Source organism: Mytilus edulis, chromosome 14 (assembly GCF_963676685.1).
Source record: "Mytilus edulis chromosome 14, xbMytEdul2.2, whole genome shotgun sequence".
Lineage (NCBI taxonomy): Eukaryota > Metazoa > Mollusca > Bivalvia > Mytilida > Mytilidae > Mytilus > Mytilus edulis.
Genome location: NC_092357.1, coordinates 11,382,218 through 11,401,576, shown reverse-complemented (window position 1 = coordinate 11,401,576; position 19,359 = coordinate 11,382,218). Strand labels below are relative to the sequence as shown.

The window sequence follows — 19,359 nt, the reverse complement described above, 5'->3', positions numbered from 1 at the left end:
TTTTGATCTATGAGTTTGAATGTCACTCTTGTAGCCTAAGCCCTCTCTTTTATGTTGAATGATAATTTAAGCGAAATATATCGTCAAATGAAGTGTCTAATTTCCTCTGTAATTCAGGGTAAGTAATTTGTTGGTCATCAGGAGGGATAGTTTAGTTACAGTGATTGCAACAGGATATGAATTGTTATGTCCATAATAACATGAATAAGTGTTATGTCGAATTGTACAGGACGTACCATATCTATTTGTGTTACAATCCAATCGTCCTAACTTACGAAATGATCATTCAGTCTCATTTGTAAAACAACCTTGATTAATTCATAGTTCTTTTTATTTTTCTCTAAACAATTTTAACGAACAATTCTATTTACTACGTATAATCATAGATGTCCAAGCTATCACAACGATTAATGTAAGAGGCCTGTTTGAGCAATTAAAATGTAGGAAACGTACATATGAAAGAAGAGATTGTAACTTTCCATTGATGGCCTGAAAAGACTATCATGTGTATAACAGTTATCATTCCAAATAGTTAAGCTTGTTCAAATACGTTATGTTGTTGGCTTCATGGCTAAACAAAATAGAATACAAATTCATATGAATAAGAGAACTGGTGAAGTATAAGTGGTTTTACACTAGTAATTTTGGGGCCCTTTATAGCTTGTTGTTCGGTGTGAGCCATGGCTCCGTGTTGAAGGCCGCACATTGACCTATAATGGTTTACTTTTCTTAAATTGTTATTTGGATGGAGAGTTGTCGCATTGGCACTCACACCACATCTTCCTATATCTATAACGATTTTTTAATACTGACCATGCACGTTTTCGTAAATAACAACAAATAACATTTTTTTTAGATCAAGGACTTAAAGGATGTATACAATATTGTTTAACATAGGTACAGCGTGCTTAATAAAACTGTATGTATGTACTCCATTATTTCATGCCAAATTATGAAAAACGGCCAGGTATAATGTTAATGTTATTTCCAGTTACATAGCATTCAGCTGATATCAAAGTTTTTTGTTGTCAATATAGCAGAATTTATTGCAACTGTCATACAAGTGAGATAATTAGCCAGCTTTAAAACCATGTTTAATATACCATTTTCTACATAAGAAAATGCCTGTACCAAGTGAGGAATATGGCAGTTGTTATCCATTTGTTTGATGTGTTTGTGCTATTGATTGTGCTATTTGATTAGGGACTGTCCGTTTTGAATTTCCCTCGGAGTTCACTATTTTTTGTCATTTTACTTTTTTCCAACTTAAGTTCATTTACACAACCAAAATGTTGATTCAAACCTAGATTGTAAGTTTCCCTACACTAAAATTGTTTGCCAATTGTTAACCTTGTGTTTACAACAAAAAGATATCTACGAGTCAATGAATCTCATCTAAGCCCTCTGTGGGGCAATATTTGAATTCTGCTTTAAGATTTATAAGGGTTCTAGTCTCAAATTGTTCAACAGTTGAATATAAAATTAAGAACTCGATGAGTCAAAGTCTTCGTTCATGTTCAACAGAATTGTTACTTGTCTTTAAGACATGTAATGTTCGTATAACTTAAAAACAAATATGTTAAGATCAGAAAACTAAATTTACAAAGATAACTGACAAAAAATATATAATTTAAATCATATCTTCCCTTAAAATGTATTTCAAACTAGATATATTATATTTCTGTGATAATTACAGTACAAATAATAAAATTGCTTTTGTAGATTAGATGATGTAAAATAAATACATCCTATTCGATTCATCATTTTCGAGTTTTTAACCTGTTTAAGTATATAATGTTGGGTGTCCTTTTTGAAGGGTGTAGGGAGAATTAGACTAAATCATTTGGTATTTCGATATTATATACAAAATGTGATTGATTAACGACATGAGTGGCTATCGAAATTGATATTGCTAGAAGTCAGTTTTCTATGTTTACAATAACAGTTTTCGAAATACTGTAAAGGAAGTTATGCAACGATCTTATATAATGACTTTTCATAAAATAAAATAATCAGCGGGTTCCTTTTCATTTGTTTATAATGTTCATTTTCTTGTAGCTTTCTGTAGAGCCTCAGCATATTCTTTCAGATTTGCTGGTGTTGAAAGAAAAGACATCGGAAACGATACTATCTCTTCAGCGCCACCTTTCTGCAAAGCGCTGTATACGGCACTGCAGCAATTCTTAAATACAATGTGATATCTGTTGGTTGTTTTGAATTCATTCCACCAAGATTTTATAGCTGCCTCGTCAAGTTTTCCGGAAGGAATTTCGTATATTAAATCAGCTGGTTTTCCTTCCCATTCCACGTCCTGTTCATAAGAAGTTGCTGGTTCAGCTTCCACGGATGTCTATAAAGTCAATGTAAAGACGTTTGCAAAATATGATTCATAGATTTCAATTTTCAACCGGGCAAAGTTCTATCTAAAAACTTCTGCTTTTATATGTGTATAAAACGGCAATAAATAGATGGTTTATGAACTTGTGTTTGCTTTTGATACTATATTACAGTCAAATGAAGAATCGTATGGACAATATAACAATAAAATCAAATAATCTTATGGACACTATCATTTCACTACACGAAATTATATACCTACATGGTGTTATTGTCTTCTGAACGATAGGTAATTCTTTCGAAGAATCAATCCAGACGATACCTTGTTGCAATGAGGTCATTATTTTCCTTGATAAATATACTTCAACATTATATTGGTCTGATAGTTTTTTAGTTGCCGATTTGGGAATTTATATTTAAAGTTCAATCTATGATAGGAGTAAAACAAAATGTCATTGCCAGCATTTCAATTATAGAAACAAATAACGTGAAGTTTTGTAAACTTATCGATACAATACAGAGATATCATTATACATAGAAGATGAATTTTAATGTCAAACTTTAATAATACCTTAAAATAAAGCCAGAGTTTACATATTTGTGTTTAAGATTTCGAAAATTTTGTGTTGATTCACACTAAATAGTTTGATTGGTTATTGATTGCATGCTTAACGTCCAATGGCAAATGTTTTATGCATGTTCAGGACGATACACACTAAATAGGAAATCATACTGTGGCCTTCATGTATTGATATTCGTTTTCGTGTTTCATGTACATGTATCAAAATTTCGTGTTCTCTTCCTGTCAGTTCTTAACTTTATTAAATTCATGTGTACCTTAAACTCTATCAAATGATCAACTAATACAAATGTATGTATTGCAAATAAAAAAAAAATGTAAAAATTTCATTCGATTCAATTAAAATTGTTGAAAAAATAACCACTTGTCCGTGATAGAAATGTCATTACAAATATAAAACAAACAACAACAGCATAGCACCCCCTTTCCATAAACTAAGTTCAACTTGGTACAATAAATTACTTGTATTTTTCATACACCGTTTTTGGATGGTAACAATTCGTTTGTGTCTTAATTTATGCAGTTACTGTTATAATTTTATTAAGTATTGATAATAATTTCTAAGGTTCATATATCTAGATTAATTAGTGAGTTTTATTTAGCATTCATAATGAGCCGTAGGGCGTATTAAAACCTGAACGTATTAGAAAGGAAAATCTCACTTTAGTGTGGTCGGTAAATAAGACGCTAAAGTTTGCAAATCTTTATAAAACATAATATTTTTTTACGGTATATTTGTCAGATAATGCACATTTTAATGTTATTCATGTCGTGGAACACACCTCGGGTTGTCAGCATTGCCCACAGAAATACCTCACTACGGTCGGTCTTTCATTTGATCAACCTTGACACCCCTCGGTCTGTTCTACTCAAGTAAAATCTTAAAACATGCATTATCTATTACAGGTCTGTTCTCCACTTTGTAAGACCTTAAATCATGAATCTTAGTTTGTTTTGGAAAATGATATTTCTTTTCATTACAACAATAATTTAACTTCACATCCCAGCTCCATTGTTCTAACAGGGGTGATCTGAGCCGAATCACCCCAACCAGATCACCCTAGTTTGTGTTTCTTTGTTCTGCATGCTTTCCTTTGTTCTGTTGGCTGGAATGTCAAATCCTCTATAAAACTTATTATTAATTATACGGAAATGACTATCTATTAAAAGTCACGTAGAAAAAATCCAGTGTACATGTATATGCTTGGATTCGAACTCAAAATCTTTCGCATATCAAGCCACGACATATACCACTAAACCAGGACGACTGGATACGAAATTTGACATACTTAAAGGTAGCAAGAACTTTTTATAAGTTGGGCGAGTTGACAGACCTTTATATAGTGGAGTTTAAACCTTTTTCGTTATTTAGTGAGTTTTCAGACTTATTGTTCAATTTGATTTTACACTTTTTTAAAAGTGGGGCGAGTCGGTAAACAAGAGTGGGCGTTTTTTTTTTTATAAAGAGGCGATACAGTGTGGGTCGATTGGCAATTTGGGCGAGTTGACATTGTATGATATCTACTCATCGTATTTGGGTGTCATAAAGGGTATACATCATATAGTATTATATAAAGTATATTGTAATAGTTGCGTTGTGTTCTTAACCAGATTTTATGAATTGTAAATCGTTTTTCGTCTGATCTAAAACAACTGGAATCAAAAATAGTTATCCCACTCGGACTTGGTGTGTCAGTGTTATATCACCCTCTGGCCTCCGGCCATCGGGGTGATCTTACAATGACAAACCGCATCCTTGTGGGATAACTATTAAATAATTACTTGTCGACGCTATTATATTTACATGGGTAAATCGAATTCGATTTTAGAGTTTATAATGAAATCATCAACCCTTTATACGCATTCTATTAAAAATAAAATGCAACAAATATATATTCTTTTTGTCATAGCTTTATAACCAACTCCAAATAAAATGATGTTCACACATTTCTTTCTCATAAGCCATTATTTAGGGGCCAGCTGAAGACTACCTCCGGGTGTGGAATTTTCTCGCTGCGTTGAAGACCCATTGGTGGCCTTCGGCTATTGTTTGTTGTTTGTTCGGGTTGTTATCTCTTTGACATATTCCCACTTTCATTTTAAATTTATTAAAGACAGTGGACGTGTTACGATTTGAAATATATTGACATTTGTACGACCACCCAACCATTAAATTCTCCATCGACACGTTCACATCCCTCCTCTCCCATCACCATCCACCCTACCTAAGAAAAACCAACAAATCTGCTGAAAAAAACTTGAAAAACGCATATTAAATGACGTCAATAGAATAATCGAATACACGACCATGTGAGCAGAAGTTACCGTTACTTTGAATTCAAACTACATGTCATCAGGATACATTATTAAAAATCAATTCTTCAGAGAACAATTGAAGGTCTTTCCACCTCGATAATAAGAATGAAATTTAAAAATCGATGTTAGAAAATTTCACTCCTTGTTGATGTAATTCGGTTCTTCAAATTGATATAAAAAAATAAGATTAATAGGTATATGCAGAAGACTTAATTGTTTTATTATGATCTGAAACTCATTTTTAGCAAAGGTCAAAATCTAGAACGTCAAATTGACCTTTGACTTTGACATTAATTTCAAGGTCATAGGTCAGTGAACTCAAAACGGAAGACCGGAGGTCAATCACTTATATGGTTGTGGAGAAATACTGATTTGAAATACAGAAGGGGAGAAAACTCTTATAAGGGTTAACCAAAACACTTTGACTGAAATAGATTGAAGTTGCGCCTAATTGTAAACAGTTATTTGGCAAAAACATCATATCATCTACTGTCACAGTATCTGTGGAATAACGATAACAAGTAAAATTTAAAATTTAGAACATGACCTTGACCTTTGACCTTGACCTCAATTTCCTTTAAATGGACCAAGGACTTCATATCAAAAGACTGTAGGCCTCTACGACTTAAAACGTATGAATTTATCCAACAAATCGCTTATCCTAAATTTTCAAAGGGGAATAACTCCCATCAGATGTCTTCCGATCACTCAAGTCAAAATAAACCAAATCATTCCTAATAGTAGACGAACCATTTGTTGAAAACAGTTTGCTAAAATCTTTTACGGTTTTAGAGATATAGCAATAACAAGAAAAAGGGGACGCGGGGAGATAACTCCTATAAGAATAATTGTTCGGTCACACAGGGTGAGTTTTGAAACCCCCATTACTGTACAACATCATTGGCCAAAAAATCCAATCGATATGTTGTAAGACAAAAAAGCAGAAGAAAAAAAAAATAATCAGAAGAAAAACAAAAGGTCTTTCCACGAAAAATGGAAAGACCTAATTAACCTTTTTATCACGTGTTGGCTATTTAATGTAAATCTCTAAGCTAATTTCTCACAGTTATGAACGCTATGTCAAAGATGCAATTTTAAATCATCTATGTAACGTTTGTATATTATAGTTATAGTAAATGTTTGATAATGGCAAATTTTAAATTCATATTTCAGGAAAAAATCTACCAATTTTGCAATAGGTAGGTCCTGTAATAGATACCAATAGGTAACAGGAGTAAGAAGGGAGATTATTTTAATGGCACAGGAAATCAAGACTACATGTATGTTGAAATATTAATCCGTGCATCATGTGACATTAAAATCGTTCAAAAAGTTGTTGGTAGTCGCCGTTTCTGCAGAGGTCATTACACTCTTTACATAAGGTATCAGACTTAACATCCCAATTGTTACTGGAGTTTATAAATTCCACACAGTCAAGCATGCACAATATTTATACAAGGTTTCAATCGCCGGAAGAAGACATAATAGCCTTGAAAATTGAAAATACAATGTTGAATTTTAAAATTTAATTTAGATTGAAAAAAATGTTGATTAGACTCATGAATCAATACTTGAAATAGTTCTTATCATGGATAACTGTTTAAAATTGAGTGTCGACAATCCTAAAATCAAACGTACCCAACTTTGGTTGGTAGTCATTTCTTTGTCTTTCTTTGGCCACCAGCTTATGTGGGTAATTCCATCACTCAAAGTCATTGATCCATGTCCTACATTTTCGTCTCCTTCTGTCCATATGTACATCTTCACACCCATTGAAGCTAGGCTGAAAAATAAATACTTGCTAAACAGACCCTTTTTATACATGTACATGCTATAACTATTGAAAATTGTCAAGGTATAAATAAATGTATCAAGTAGTCATCAATAACAACGGATTTGTTGCATAGAATGTAGTAAGAAAGAGAAATTATTGATTGGTGATGATCGTGATGGTGGTGCAAGTCATCACCAAAAACCGGAAATCAGTTCTGCAAACAGATTTTTTTATGTTAAACCTACTGCTTCTGCTTATGATAAATCGTGACCCAAGACTTTCAATGAATATACTGAATTTTCTTACGATTTGAATATTGACCTATTGCATTCATTGAGCAATAAACGTGCACTAGTTGTTCATCACCGTTGACGTAGAGAGTTGCCAAAATTGTGGAGAAGATATATAAAAAAAGATGAACACTCTCCCATTCTGACTGTGAATGAAAAAATAGTAAAGCCACATTAAAAGATGAATTTGCATGCATATAATCAGAATAATAGACAGTACCTATAATGAGAATTATAAAAACTATGTTTTTCTGATCGAAAAAAAAAGAGAATTTCACTTTAGATTAATAAAGAAACAAAAGTTCCCAAATCTATTAAGTTAACATGTGTAATGTCTAGTAATATAATAATCGTTATAAAGTAAATTTTCAAATTCTAGTAAATCAAAAAGTTCTTTCGTTGAGGGCATACGATACAGATACAGGGGAGGGAATGACGTTTCTATCGTAAATGTTATTTTCGCGACGTCAAACGTTTTTTTCTCAATTCATGACCATTTGATACATATGAGTTATTTCTGAATACAAAATGCATAAATATTTAGGATACTTATAAAATACAGAAATTTCAAATTATTTAACAACAAACAATTTGTGTTTGTCTTTTAAAACAAAAAAGTTACGTTTTTCTTCCGAAAGGAAAAATACGGGCACAAATTCGAATTTTGAGCAAATATACAAAATTTCGACCTCATTTAACTCCAAAAGCAGCACATGAGGGTATATTCTTTATTACATATTTGATTTAATCAGGCAAAAAATAGCCTTTATTGAAATGTTCATCAAGCTGTAAATACAGGATCAAAACTGTATCGTATGCCCTTAAGGGCTAACTTTGAATTAAGGAGTCGACTTCTTTTTTAATGTAAAACAGAATATAAACACAATATCATCAACAAAAACAAACATATATTGACCTCTAAATCAAGTTAGTAGTGATTGAATAGGACATGGATGAAACCAGCTCTACAAATCTAGAAATAGTAATAAAAAGGAGTTGGTTTCCTAATTTGCTAAACACGTTAAAAACAGTTATTAATATATCGTATGGTTCATTGGTGTATATTTGCAGCATTAGCTCTTTCCTTTCATTTTGACTGACCTTGGTCGGTATAGTTCTCTATTGAACACAAAATAATTGCGTAGCACAAACATAATTATTCTAGTATTTAAAAAAAAATCGTTAAAAGAAATATTACCAACTTATCTTGAGTTTTGGTTATATCTAAAACTACAGTATGAATAGAAGTCCCACTTATTATATCAAATTCACAGTTATTTGTTTAAACGTAAAAAAGTTGAGTAAAGGTTGCAACATAATAAACACTAAAATAGACGCAGCGTTATCGATCTAGTTTACAATAATAGTTTTTTGGAAACTACCTGGTTTATATATAACTTCCTTAAAAAGAATGATCTTTATCAATTACAAAGAAGTTATAAATAGGATTTTATTTTCGGAAATTCTTTAGATTGGTTGTTTTGGCTATTTTCAAACTAAATCACATGAGATTTGAGAGCTCGAATTAATACAATTTAACCAAAATACAGATATTTGAACTGCAAGTGGCACGTTTTTTTTTTATACCTTTCATCATGTTCATGTTATATCTTATTTCCAATCTTGTTTTCGTATCTGAATGTTAGTCTATGAGGATTGATTATAATATAACTTAAATCTTTTGCACAACTTCAGGCAAAATCTATGGTTAAATTTTGAAACTGAATTTATACGAAGGACTGCAAATATGCAAAAAAACCAAAACAATTATGTGAATTTTTTTTTTAGTTATTTAATTTTTAGCAAGTATGGTAAAACATCTCCTTAATCATATAATATTAGCTATCTCTGTCATATTTTTTGAATTCATTATATTATCCTTGTTTCAGTAGTATGTTCTTATTGTCATCATTGTCAAAGTCACAATCTTTTCCTGTTTCATTCGTAATCCAAAAGATAAAACTATTACTTCGTTGCTTTAATATTAATATAACGTTATGGAGAAATACAACCATGTGGATCATCCATGTAATATATATGTGCATAAGTTTGCATTAACCTTATTTGACCACCTTTGTTCCTAGTTGTCCGTTGTTGTAACTTCAGTATGCAAAATGTTATGTTGAGCATCTGTTCTAAAACTACTTGACCAATCAATTCAATTTATCCTTTTATTTGTTTTCAATATATCAAACAAATATGGCTGTTATAAGCACTGAAATCAATGGCAAAAACATTTTAAACAAGACAAAAAGCGGCTTGATTGATGTACAAAACAAATAGATATAGGAAGATGTGGTGTGACAACTCTCCATACAAATAACAATTTAAAAAGTAAACCATTATAGGAAGCATGAAACACAAAAGTTATACCAGCATATAGCAACAAACGACACAGACAGACTGATGAAATTGTGATTATGAATGATCCTTAAATCTAGTTTGTTGGCGCCAAATCTTAGCACTAACCCCCTATCCAAGGACAGTGTGATAACAGTACAACATATATAAGTTTAGTATGGTTCACTACGACAAGGTCAAAAGTGAGTGTGTTGAAATAAGATTTTTTTAGGCTTGGTTGATGTGTGAAATGTCTTGTCATTCGTCTGAATTATATCTTTGGAATATATTCATGATACACAATGAAAAGAAAAAACAGTTATGCTAGTATACTTCTAACAGATTTATCGAATGAGAGCAGTATAAATGACCAAATTGCTTTCGTAAATGAACACGATTCAATTATTGCAGCATCTTCTATTTATCACTCTCTAGTTTCTCCACAATTGAACTGTGTCACAATAGTAAGCAAGTCGATGTAACTTTTCAAATTTGAAAATGTGTATGATTTTGAAATAACATAAGGTTGATTTTAGTCCCATACTTCAATTGGTACCCACATAAATAAGAAAATCCACAGTGTATGGCAATTGTTGAAAAGCGTAAAAAAATAAACAAATGAGAGGAGGTTCACTCCAACAAAACTGCTATCTGATATAATTCAAATTAATATACATATATAATATGATTTTTTATTTCTCAATTTACGCTAGCAATTTTTGAAATGATAACGAATTATGCAATAACAAGACTTTATTTAACAAAATCATATGATCACGTTGTGATGTCAAACACCGCCGTTGTTCTTTTATTTTATTTAAAGTGATTGTTATTTTATAGCTTTCTGTAGTTTCTCAGCATAGTCCTTGAGGTTTGCTGGTGTTGAAATAGGAGACATCGGGAACGAGGCTATCTTGTCAGCTCCACCTTTCTTCAATGCGCTGTAGACGGCACTGCAACAATTCTTAAAAGCTATATGATAGTTGTTGGTTGTTTTGAACTCATCCACCAGGTTTTAATAGCTGCCTCGTCAAGTTTTCCGGAAGGAATTTCGTATATGAAATCAGCTGGTTTTCCTTCCCATTCCTCGTCCTGTTCATACGAAGTTGCTGGTTCAGCTTCCACTGATTTCTATAACAACAATGTACAGGGATCTATTTCATCAAAAAATGGAGATTTTTAATTCATGTATGTTTATTCTGAATTAAAGTCACAATCTTTTTCTGGAAATGTTTTGCTATTATTTGTATTGATGACTTAACCTTACTTTGAATATACATAAAACAGTAAACGTTTTCATTGGTTATTAACAGACTGACAGCAGAACATGATGTTGTAGAAATGACAAAAAATAAACCAAATTTACAGGACCAAATGCACATTTCTCACACATCATTTTCTCATCAATGATTCTCGAGGCAAAACCTTATACAAACATATCAGAGCCGTTAGAACCAAACAGAACACTGATTTGAATTCAAAAAAGGGCGAAAGATACCAACGGGACAGTCAAACTCATAGATCGAAAATAAACTTACAGCGCCATGGCATTAAAAAGAAAAAGAAGAATAAACAAATAATAATTCACAAGACACAACATGAAAACCCATAAATTCAGCAATACGAACCCCACTGAAAACTGTGGGTTATCTCCATTGCCATTAAACTCACCCATCTTTGGTTGGCAGATTTCGCTTTGTCTTCCTTTGGCCACCAGCTGATATGGGTTCCATCGCTAAAGGTCATCGATCCATGACCTACATTTCCTCCTCCCTCCGCCCATATGTATATCTTTACGCCCATTGTTTATGGCTGAAAAATAAAATTGGCTCTAGTTTGACAACAGCTCATAACTTGTTCATAAAATTCGTGTTGTTATTTGTTATTGCTATTGCAAATTTGTTTAAAAGACAAATTAACACATCATCAATATAATCGAGTTTGTTCAAATCGTCGTTACCCTAATCCCATACCTCTTTATTTGTTAAAAACATCGCCGAATGTAGTTTATCGATTAGGGTAATCTTCGTTTAGTTGAATTCTAATTTAAGGTAACAGTACTTAGCCGATTTCAATTTTTTTAATTCGATTAAAAGTAGACAAATCAAGATGGAAACTAGGAAAAAAAGTGGAGAAGGCGAATTGACACCAGAGGCGCTGACATCGAAAACGTCTTCTGCTATTCACGCATCACTTTTCAGTCACAATTGATACATTAACAGATCACACGATAATACTTGTATATAAAGGATCTCGGAACACGAAAACACGAAAACATGTCGCTAGTTAAGACACCGACACATGGTATGGTCAACCAATTGTGATGTTGACCGTATAACTGATGATGTATCGATTTTAGTCGTTCCTACATCCAGACTCTATTACAAAAGTCTTTACACAATTTCATTTGCATGAAATTAACATTTTCCTTGAAAATAAATTCACAAGGTTTTTTTTTAGCCAAAAATCAATAGTTTGAAATCTTATCTTTACTTTGACGTTATGTATTTACGTGTATGATGCTACTGATAGTAACGTAAAATCAAATACATATTGTTTTTTTCTAAACAATTCTGAATATCTTGAAGAATTATGTTAATCATAAATAAAGTGGAAGAACATTCATATTTCCAGAACTAACAGATAAAGATTCGGTTTATAGGTTTGCATTTTCATAAAATAATTTGCTTCCTTGAAATAATTATCAAAATAAATTCTTGGGCTATTTTTTGTGCAAATCAATGTTGTTGGAATACGAATTTGCTTCTTTGAAATAATTATCAAAATAAATTCTCGGTCTATTTTTAGTGCAAATCAATGTTGTTGGAATACGATTTATTAAATACTATTAACCCTAATTTCCGAAACTTTTTTCCCTACTTGTATTTGAATGTTGAAAAATATCTTCGAAGCTTGTGTTACTTCATGAAACTAAATGATCTACAAATCTACGTATATGCTGTTTGATCTCAATATTTATGGATAATTGTTTAAAAATTACATCCTTTGTATCTCTTTGACATACATGTATATAAACTCATCATAGGTACCAGGACAAAATTTTGAATATACGCCAGACGCGCGTTTCGTCTACAAAAGACTCATCAGTGACGCTCGTGTCCAAAAAGTTTGACATACATGTATAACATCAATGAAAAATTTACAGAATTTCATTTCACGTATGTATCTCTTTATTTTTTAGTATAAATTATCAATGTTATAGTTAAATGCATTCACTATCTTAAAATAAATGTTTTATGCTAAGTAGTTGGACGCCTCGTCTTGAAGAATGTTAATCCTTTTAATAAAGATATGATTATTGATGCAAATGACTGAAGATTTCAACGTAATGAAAATGTCGTGGCACAGTTTCTGTAAACATTTAAAACAAACTTGAGGAAATGTTCATCAATTTTTTTTTACACTATTTCTGTATTTAAATTTGAAATAACAGTAAACGGTAACAAATTCTTCAATTATCATGTTTCTAAAAATTAAAACTACTTACATTAACTGAAATAAAGAATGTGAAGGAAGTCAGCGCGCCTCAGAACATTTACGTGGTACAGATAAAAAGGAATGATATATACAAATGAAAGTGAAACTTCAAAATTGAGGACAAAGTCATTTTACTTCCTTGATGTTATCATTATCATCAATTCGATAAACTATTGTTGAGACAATTGTTTAGGATATGAGCTAATTAAATAATTTGTTTTATTAAATATCTAAAATTAGATTTGTTTAAATCATAAACGATAACAAATATAAACCAGAAGATCTTTGACATGTACAATATATTTGGTCATTATTTTTCCTTTTGTTTTTTCAACTGCACAAAAATAGAATATTTTTATACTTTTGTCATTTATATGTCTTCTTATGAATGCTTAAAAACTAAACAATTTGATATCAACAGATAATCAAAAATGAAGCGAATTGGGATTGGGTGTTCCAGAGTCCAAACAACATGAATGTAATGACATATACTTCAGCTTAGTGTGCCCTGAACGAGCACAGGCACTTGTTCCAGAAAAAAATTATTACGATTGACATACTTTGGTAGGATTGCTACGGATGATTCCGACAACAAATGTAGGCATGTTATACACCATTGTAAAGATAAATCAATTTAGTTTTACGATAATACAAGTTTTAGCGGGGTTGACAGCCTATAAAGCGGCATATAACGGAACTTCGTCACCACCTGACATTTTTCTAAAATGCAAGTTAAGTACCTAGTGTTATAATAAGGTATATAGGAAAATTTTTTCTGAGACAAGTGCCTGTGTGAACGAGCTGGAAAACAATTACCGCATACTCAAGTAAAACAGGCTAATAATCTGATATGTATACAAGACATCTGAAATTTATCATAGAATCAAATATAATAAATACAATGAAATTGGGAACTTTAATTTGTATTTTGAATGACGATCTCTGTCTCTAGCATATCAGAAAATATCGAGGAACCATATGATTAAAATTTTCTTATACACTACATGCGTATATAACAGTAAAAGATAACATTGCCTGCACTAATATATTTATTTAAATACTCACATTTACTATTGTGAAAATGTGCGAAATTGTGCCTTTGACAATGGTGTTGTACAATAATGTAAAAATGAAAGTGAAAGTACAAATTTCACAAATTTCAAGGAAGAACTGTTTTTCGAAAGAAAAAAAGAAGTAAAATGCGAAAAAGAAGTAATCTTTTAATTGCTTCTCAGAAAAATAGAAAAAGAAAGTATTTTGTGGAAGATATGGCTTTCATTATGTTTATTTTCTCTTTCAATAGATATTCGCTTATATCACCTATAACCTTTTTACCCTCTTTTTCGAACAATTTTCCATTAAATATTTGTATATTTTAGCAATTAAAAAAGAGGCAACGCAACGTTTCCCTAGATAAAGTTCAGATTTCATTTCTCAATTAATTCAGAAATGCAAGATATTTGTAGCAAGCTCTGCTTACCTTTCCGGAACACCTGACATCACACACTGGTTCGTGAGGTTCGTGTTGCTAAGTCTTTATTTTTTTTATTAATTTTTGGGGTTTTGCTGTTTGTGCTTTGGTCTTATCTATATTTGACATGGCGTTGTCAGTCTATTTTCGGCTTATAGTTTGAATGTCCATTTAGTATCTTTTCCCTCTGTTTCGTATTCCATTAGAATATACTTTCTTGATATATACACTTACATATAACTTTTTGTAAGACAAATGACGAATCATGAGAAAACATTTTAAGCTATAACTTTTGTAAAAATATGAATTATTCTAAATGATAATGATGTTCTTATCACAGACAGAAAAAAACCTTGCCGTATTAAGCACAACTTATTTGAGCTTTTGGTTTACAATGCTCTTTAACTTTGTACTTGTTTTAACTTTCGAACTTTTTTCATCTGGGCGTGACCAGTTAGTCTTGTGTGGACGAAACGCGCGTCTGGTGTATTGAATTTTGAACCTAGTACCTTTTGTTACCTATTATTCGTGTGTTTCTCTGTTCTATATGTTCTCCAATTTATTAGTATTAAAGTCCTGTCATGAAATGTTGTCATTTTAATGATATAACTAACATTTTCATAAAAGCGTCAGGTTTGGCATGCTACAAAACCAAGTTCATCCAACCATTTATGTTTTCTAAAATGTCCTGTACCAAGTAGGGAAAATGGCCATTGTCATATCATAGATCGTTTCTGTGTGTGTTATATTTTAATGTTGTGATTCTGTTGTGTCGTAGTTCTCCTCTTATATATATTGTTTCCCTCATTTAAGTTTGTAACCCGGATTTGTTTTGTTTTTTTCAATCGATTTATGCATTTCGAACAGCGGTATACTACTGTTGTCTTTATTTTTATGACTAAAGATGTTTGTTTCTAAGAAAATACTGGGTTCATTTCCTTGATATATTTGTAACAGTTATTTCAATCGTACGTATCCATAATTTTTCAATACATGTAATGTGGCCCTTTATTTTTTGTCGGACTTATATTTGTCAAACATAAGTTCTCTGTTTAGTTAATTTAACATTTTTTTATTCTTTTCATCATTTTCTTGTGGCCATTATTGTGTTTATCCTTCAGTGCCATGTGATAGCGTTACAGCCGTGGTTGTCTCCATGGTTTCAAGACTTACATACACAACAACGAACGGTGTCAAATTTTAATCGGAAATTTATTTCATGCCAAGACATATTTTGTCACAATGTATTCAATTAGTTTATCAATTGTTGCAAAATTGACATAATGATTGCTACACTATCATGACGGACAATATGCAAATATACGTTTAGAACATCATTTTAGCTGAATAGCTGGTTAGATATCTATTTTTCCCTTTACAATTTTCCTTGGAGTTCGATTTTTTTGTATTTGACTTTTTATTCAGATGCAAAAAAAATATACCAATGCATCAAGTGTGATACGATATTTGTCGACTCGAGACAGTTAAAGTTTAATTATCTAATGGCGAGGATGGCCGATCGTTTTAATTTAACTGTCGAGAATGGTTACGATATTTGATAGATGAATCTGTTTTTCCAATGCATTCTAGACGATATGCAGACTGTCATAATCGGTCGTTTTTAATGACATGTTCTTTCTATTTGTCGTCATCATGCATGACCATCTTTTGTAGGACGTAAATAAAAGTCATGAAAGGGATAAACCGCCTCAGAAATAGGAAATATATTTTTGCCTTTGTACGTACTTCTGGCACATCCGAAATCTGCATCATACGAGAGATATTTCAATATTCTAATATTCCTGTCCTGCACCAGAAGCGGATTTCAAAAATGTCTCTTCAAAGATGCTCGATGCCATAATATTTGAAAATTAAAATGTCTTAAAATAAGATGAAAGAATTTATGAAACGAAAAAAGGACAGCCAAGGCTTCTCATGGATAAGAGCTTCTCATGGACATGTATCCCTAAATTCAAAATAATTTGCAAATGTATATGGAACAGCAAATCTATATCTCTATTTTCATGCATGGAGCATGAAGCCGATATATCAACCTCGTGCTAGTAATTATATACATGGGACCAATTAACTGCATCAGATGAGCATTTTGAGTGTTGATCTAGGTCAGAAGTTTCAAAATCAAAATCGTTATAAAAATGAAGAGCTAAAAGAGCAAATAGTTCCTTATTGAAAAATGACTTTAAAATTTACCCAAACTTTTACTGTAAATTAAAAGCAAAGTAAATATGTTTGCATCTTCGGAATATACTTGGTGTTAAAAAAGACTATTGTTATATTTATAGCGCAAATCCACGTATGAGTGTTTATAAAATTAGAGGTTGAATAGCTATTGCAAGAGTAGAATAAACCGTTGAAAAACATTTTAATGAATTAAAGATAGAAAAGCTAATCATTCAAATAATACGAATACCAATTAAATTTGTAAAAAACGACAGTTCTCGCGTAACAAAATTTCCAACACACATATACTAGCATGTTGATCTATTTAAATAAAAAATCATAATATCTAATAAAATTTGTAGATTTAGCTTACAAAGTCCTTATATTTGTATAAAGTAACATTCGTTAATAGTGGGAAATTGTTTTAACGTCAACTAAGGTACTATTAATTATAGCTTGCTAGTCCCTCTCTGTTATTAATACTAGATCACTCTGGGTAATTTCCCAATCAATCTAGCATGAAGGGGAGATAAATAATACGTCTTTCATTTATAGTGTTTTTCATAAATGATGAGCGGTTCTTTATATTGGTATGTAATCATTTTAAATGTTTCAAATTTATGAAATTATATTCGTTCATCAATGTATTTGATACACCAATAACAAAAACTAAACATATTGAATTGATACATTTTGTCATTATTCAAAATGAAATCAGAAACCTAAACTTAGTTATAAAATAATGAATCTGTTAAAGGGAGACAAACCTCGCATAACTTATTTTGAATCAGCACAAAGGAATGTCACTCTTTTTTTTTTAATAATTATTCAGTTTATTGCACTATTGTTAACACATACCCTAAAAGGTACAACTATCCCAAATAGGTTTATCCCTGTCTGTGAATTATCAAATGAACCAGGGGATTCACAAGATAAACATATAAGTTTCAAATGTGGTTAATAAAATATTACAATCTATATAGTTTACACAATCTGCATAGTAACAAATCCGGAAAATATACGTTCTCTCTGTTTTTTTACTTATTTTAATTGTATATCACGTGGTATAGATGTTTATTATGTATCTCGAACACGTGTATTTTATTCATTCTTGTATGTTGGAATATTCTTAACTTATTTGGTAAGTTTTAAATTTAATGAAATAACTATTTGTTTTCTTTAACCATAACTTGAATGCGCTACAGAATGTTGAAAAACTTGATGCATTAGCCTATATGTGCGTTTCAAACATTGATGACCTTCTGATGGTAAGTTAACATGGTCAAAAATGGATAAAGAATGAGATTTTGTTGATTCTTTGTATACAGTATTGCCAATCGTTTCGTGTAAACAGAGAAACAGTATACATAAAACATAAATGAAAAACATAATATTGCTCTACGAGTATAATGTCTTAACTTTCACATAAACAGACACACACACACGTACCTACACACAAACTTGGTCACAAAACTTGCACACACACACACTCCCTGTCACACAACTACTCAATCATGAGTACTTTTTACACCTCACCTTTGAATTACATTGCGGTAACTTATATGTATTTAAATGTTTCTTTCAAAAATTTACTACATTTTCCTTCTAAGAGTATACTATTTTCATACCATTCTAAGAATTATAATTTAAAAAGCCTGTATACATCTATGTACTTGTGTTTTAACTCTGATGCATAATTACTTTTGCAAGCAGCAAATAAAACAATTGTTAACAACACATTGATATCAAAATATGAACTGTCATGAATTTTGTATCCAAGTATTAAATTTTGCATTGATAAAATATGTGTACCTATTTTTATTTTATCTAGTAGTAACCCAACTTTAATCCAAAAGAAAATGATCATAATTGTCTACTTTGTGACATATATGACATTGATTATCCTTCATTATTTTCCATTGATAAAGCAGTTGCTTACATGGCAATATAAAATTAACCAATTTCCACCTAAACATTTTTAGTTTGTTATCGATTAACTGGTGAAATGTAAAGTTTAATATATCTTGTATTTGATTTGAGGAATTTAGATTCAATATTTTTTTCCATTTTATGAAACCAATAGGTGTGTCACTTTCTATATCTTTGATATAATTATATATATCTTTAGCTTTTAATTTTTTAATGCAAATTGTTTTTGCTTCTAAGTAAAGATTTCTGTCTATTTGAACTTTAGTTGAAATTGATTGATTTGATTTTAACATGATTTTCCATTATTTTTTTATTGCAGATTTTAGTTTAGAAAGTTCTGCTATCCAGTTTGATTTTTCTTTCAATTTATTTAAGATTACTTTTTGGGAGCTATTACCTTGTTTATCTATTATATCATTAATAAAATAAATGTCGTTTTCTATCCAGTTGTGAAAAACAAGACTTCTACCATTTAATTTAATTGATTGATTACCCCAAATAAATTGCTGTCTTATACTTTTGAAATTTAACCCTTGCTTATCTTGGTACTATTATGTACTTTATACCAACTTTTTAATATTTCTAAATAAAATTCTGGCATATTTTTTTTTAAATTTGGTATGTCATATATATTTTCAGGATT

General features: G+C 31.0%; 1 protein-coding gene and 1 long non-coding RNA gene across 2 annotated transcripts; both read right to left on the bottom strand.

Moving 5' to 3' along the window:
- Positions 1–313: 313 nt before the first annotated feature.
- LOC139503103 (multifunctional-autoprocessing repeats-in-toxin-like) lies at positions 314–8,621 on the bottom strand. Its single transcript, XM_071292802.1, has 3 exons — positions 8,496–8,621; positions 6,872–7,016; positions 314–2,350 (listed from the first exon to the last, which is right to left on the bottom strand). The coding sequence occupies exons 2-3, from the start codon at positions 7,004–7,006 to the stop codon at positions 2,045–2,047; spliced, it is 441 nt and encodes a 146-aa protein (XP_071148903.1). The 5' UTR covers positions 7,007–7,016; positions 8,496–8,621; the 3' UTR covers positions 314–2,044.
- Positions 8,622–10,309: 1,688 nt separating this feature from the next.
- On the bottom strand, positions 10,310–11,441 carry LOC139503102 (uncharacterized). Its single transcript, XR_011659025.1, has 2 exons — positions 11,309–11,441; positions 10,310–10,768 (listed from the first exon to the last, which is right to left on the bottom strand). It is a non-coding gene; the product is annotated as an uncharacterized lncRNA (long non-coding RNA).
- Positions 11,442–19,359: the final 7,918 nt, after the last annotated feature.

Bases quoted from the DNA above. Each gene is read 5' to 3' on its own strand.
- LOC139503103 (XM_071292802.1), bottom strand. From the start codon at position 7,006: ATGGGTGTGAAGATGTACATATGGACAGAAGGAGACGAAAATGTAGGA. The intron at 2,351-6,871 runs GTACGTTTGATT...TTGACTTTATAG, and splicing joins TGACTACCAACCAAAGTTGG to ACATCCGTGGAAGCTGAACC.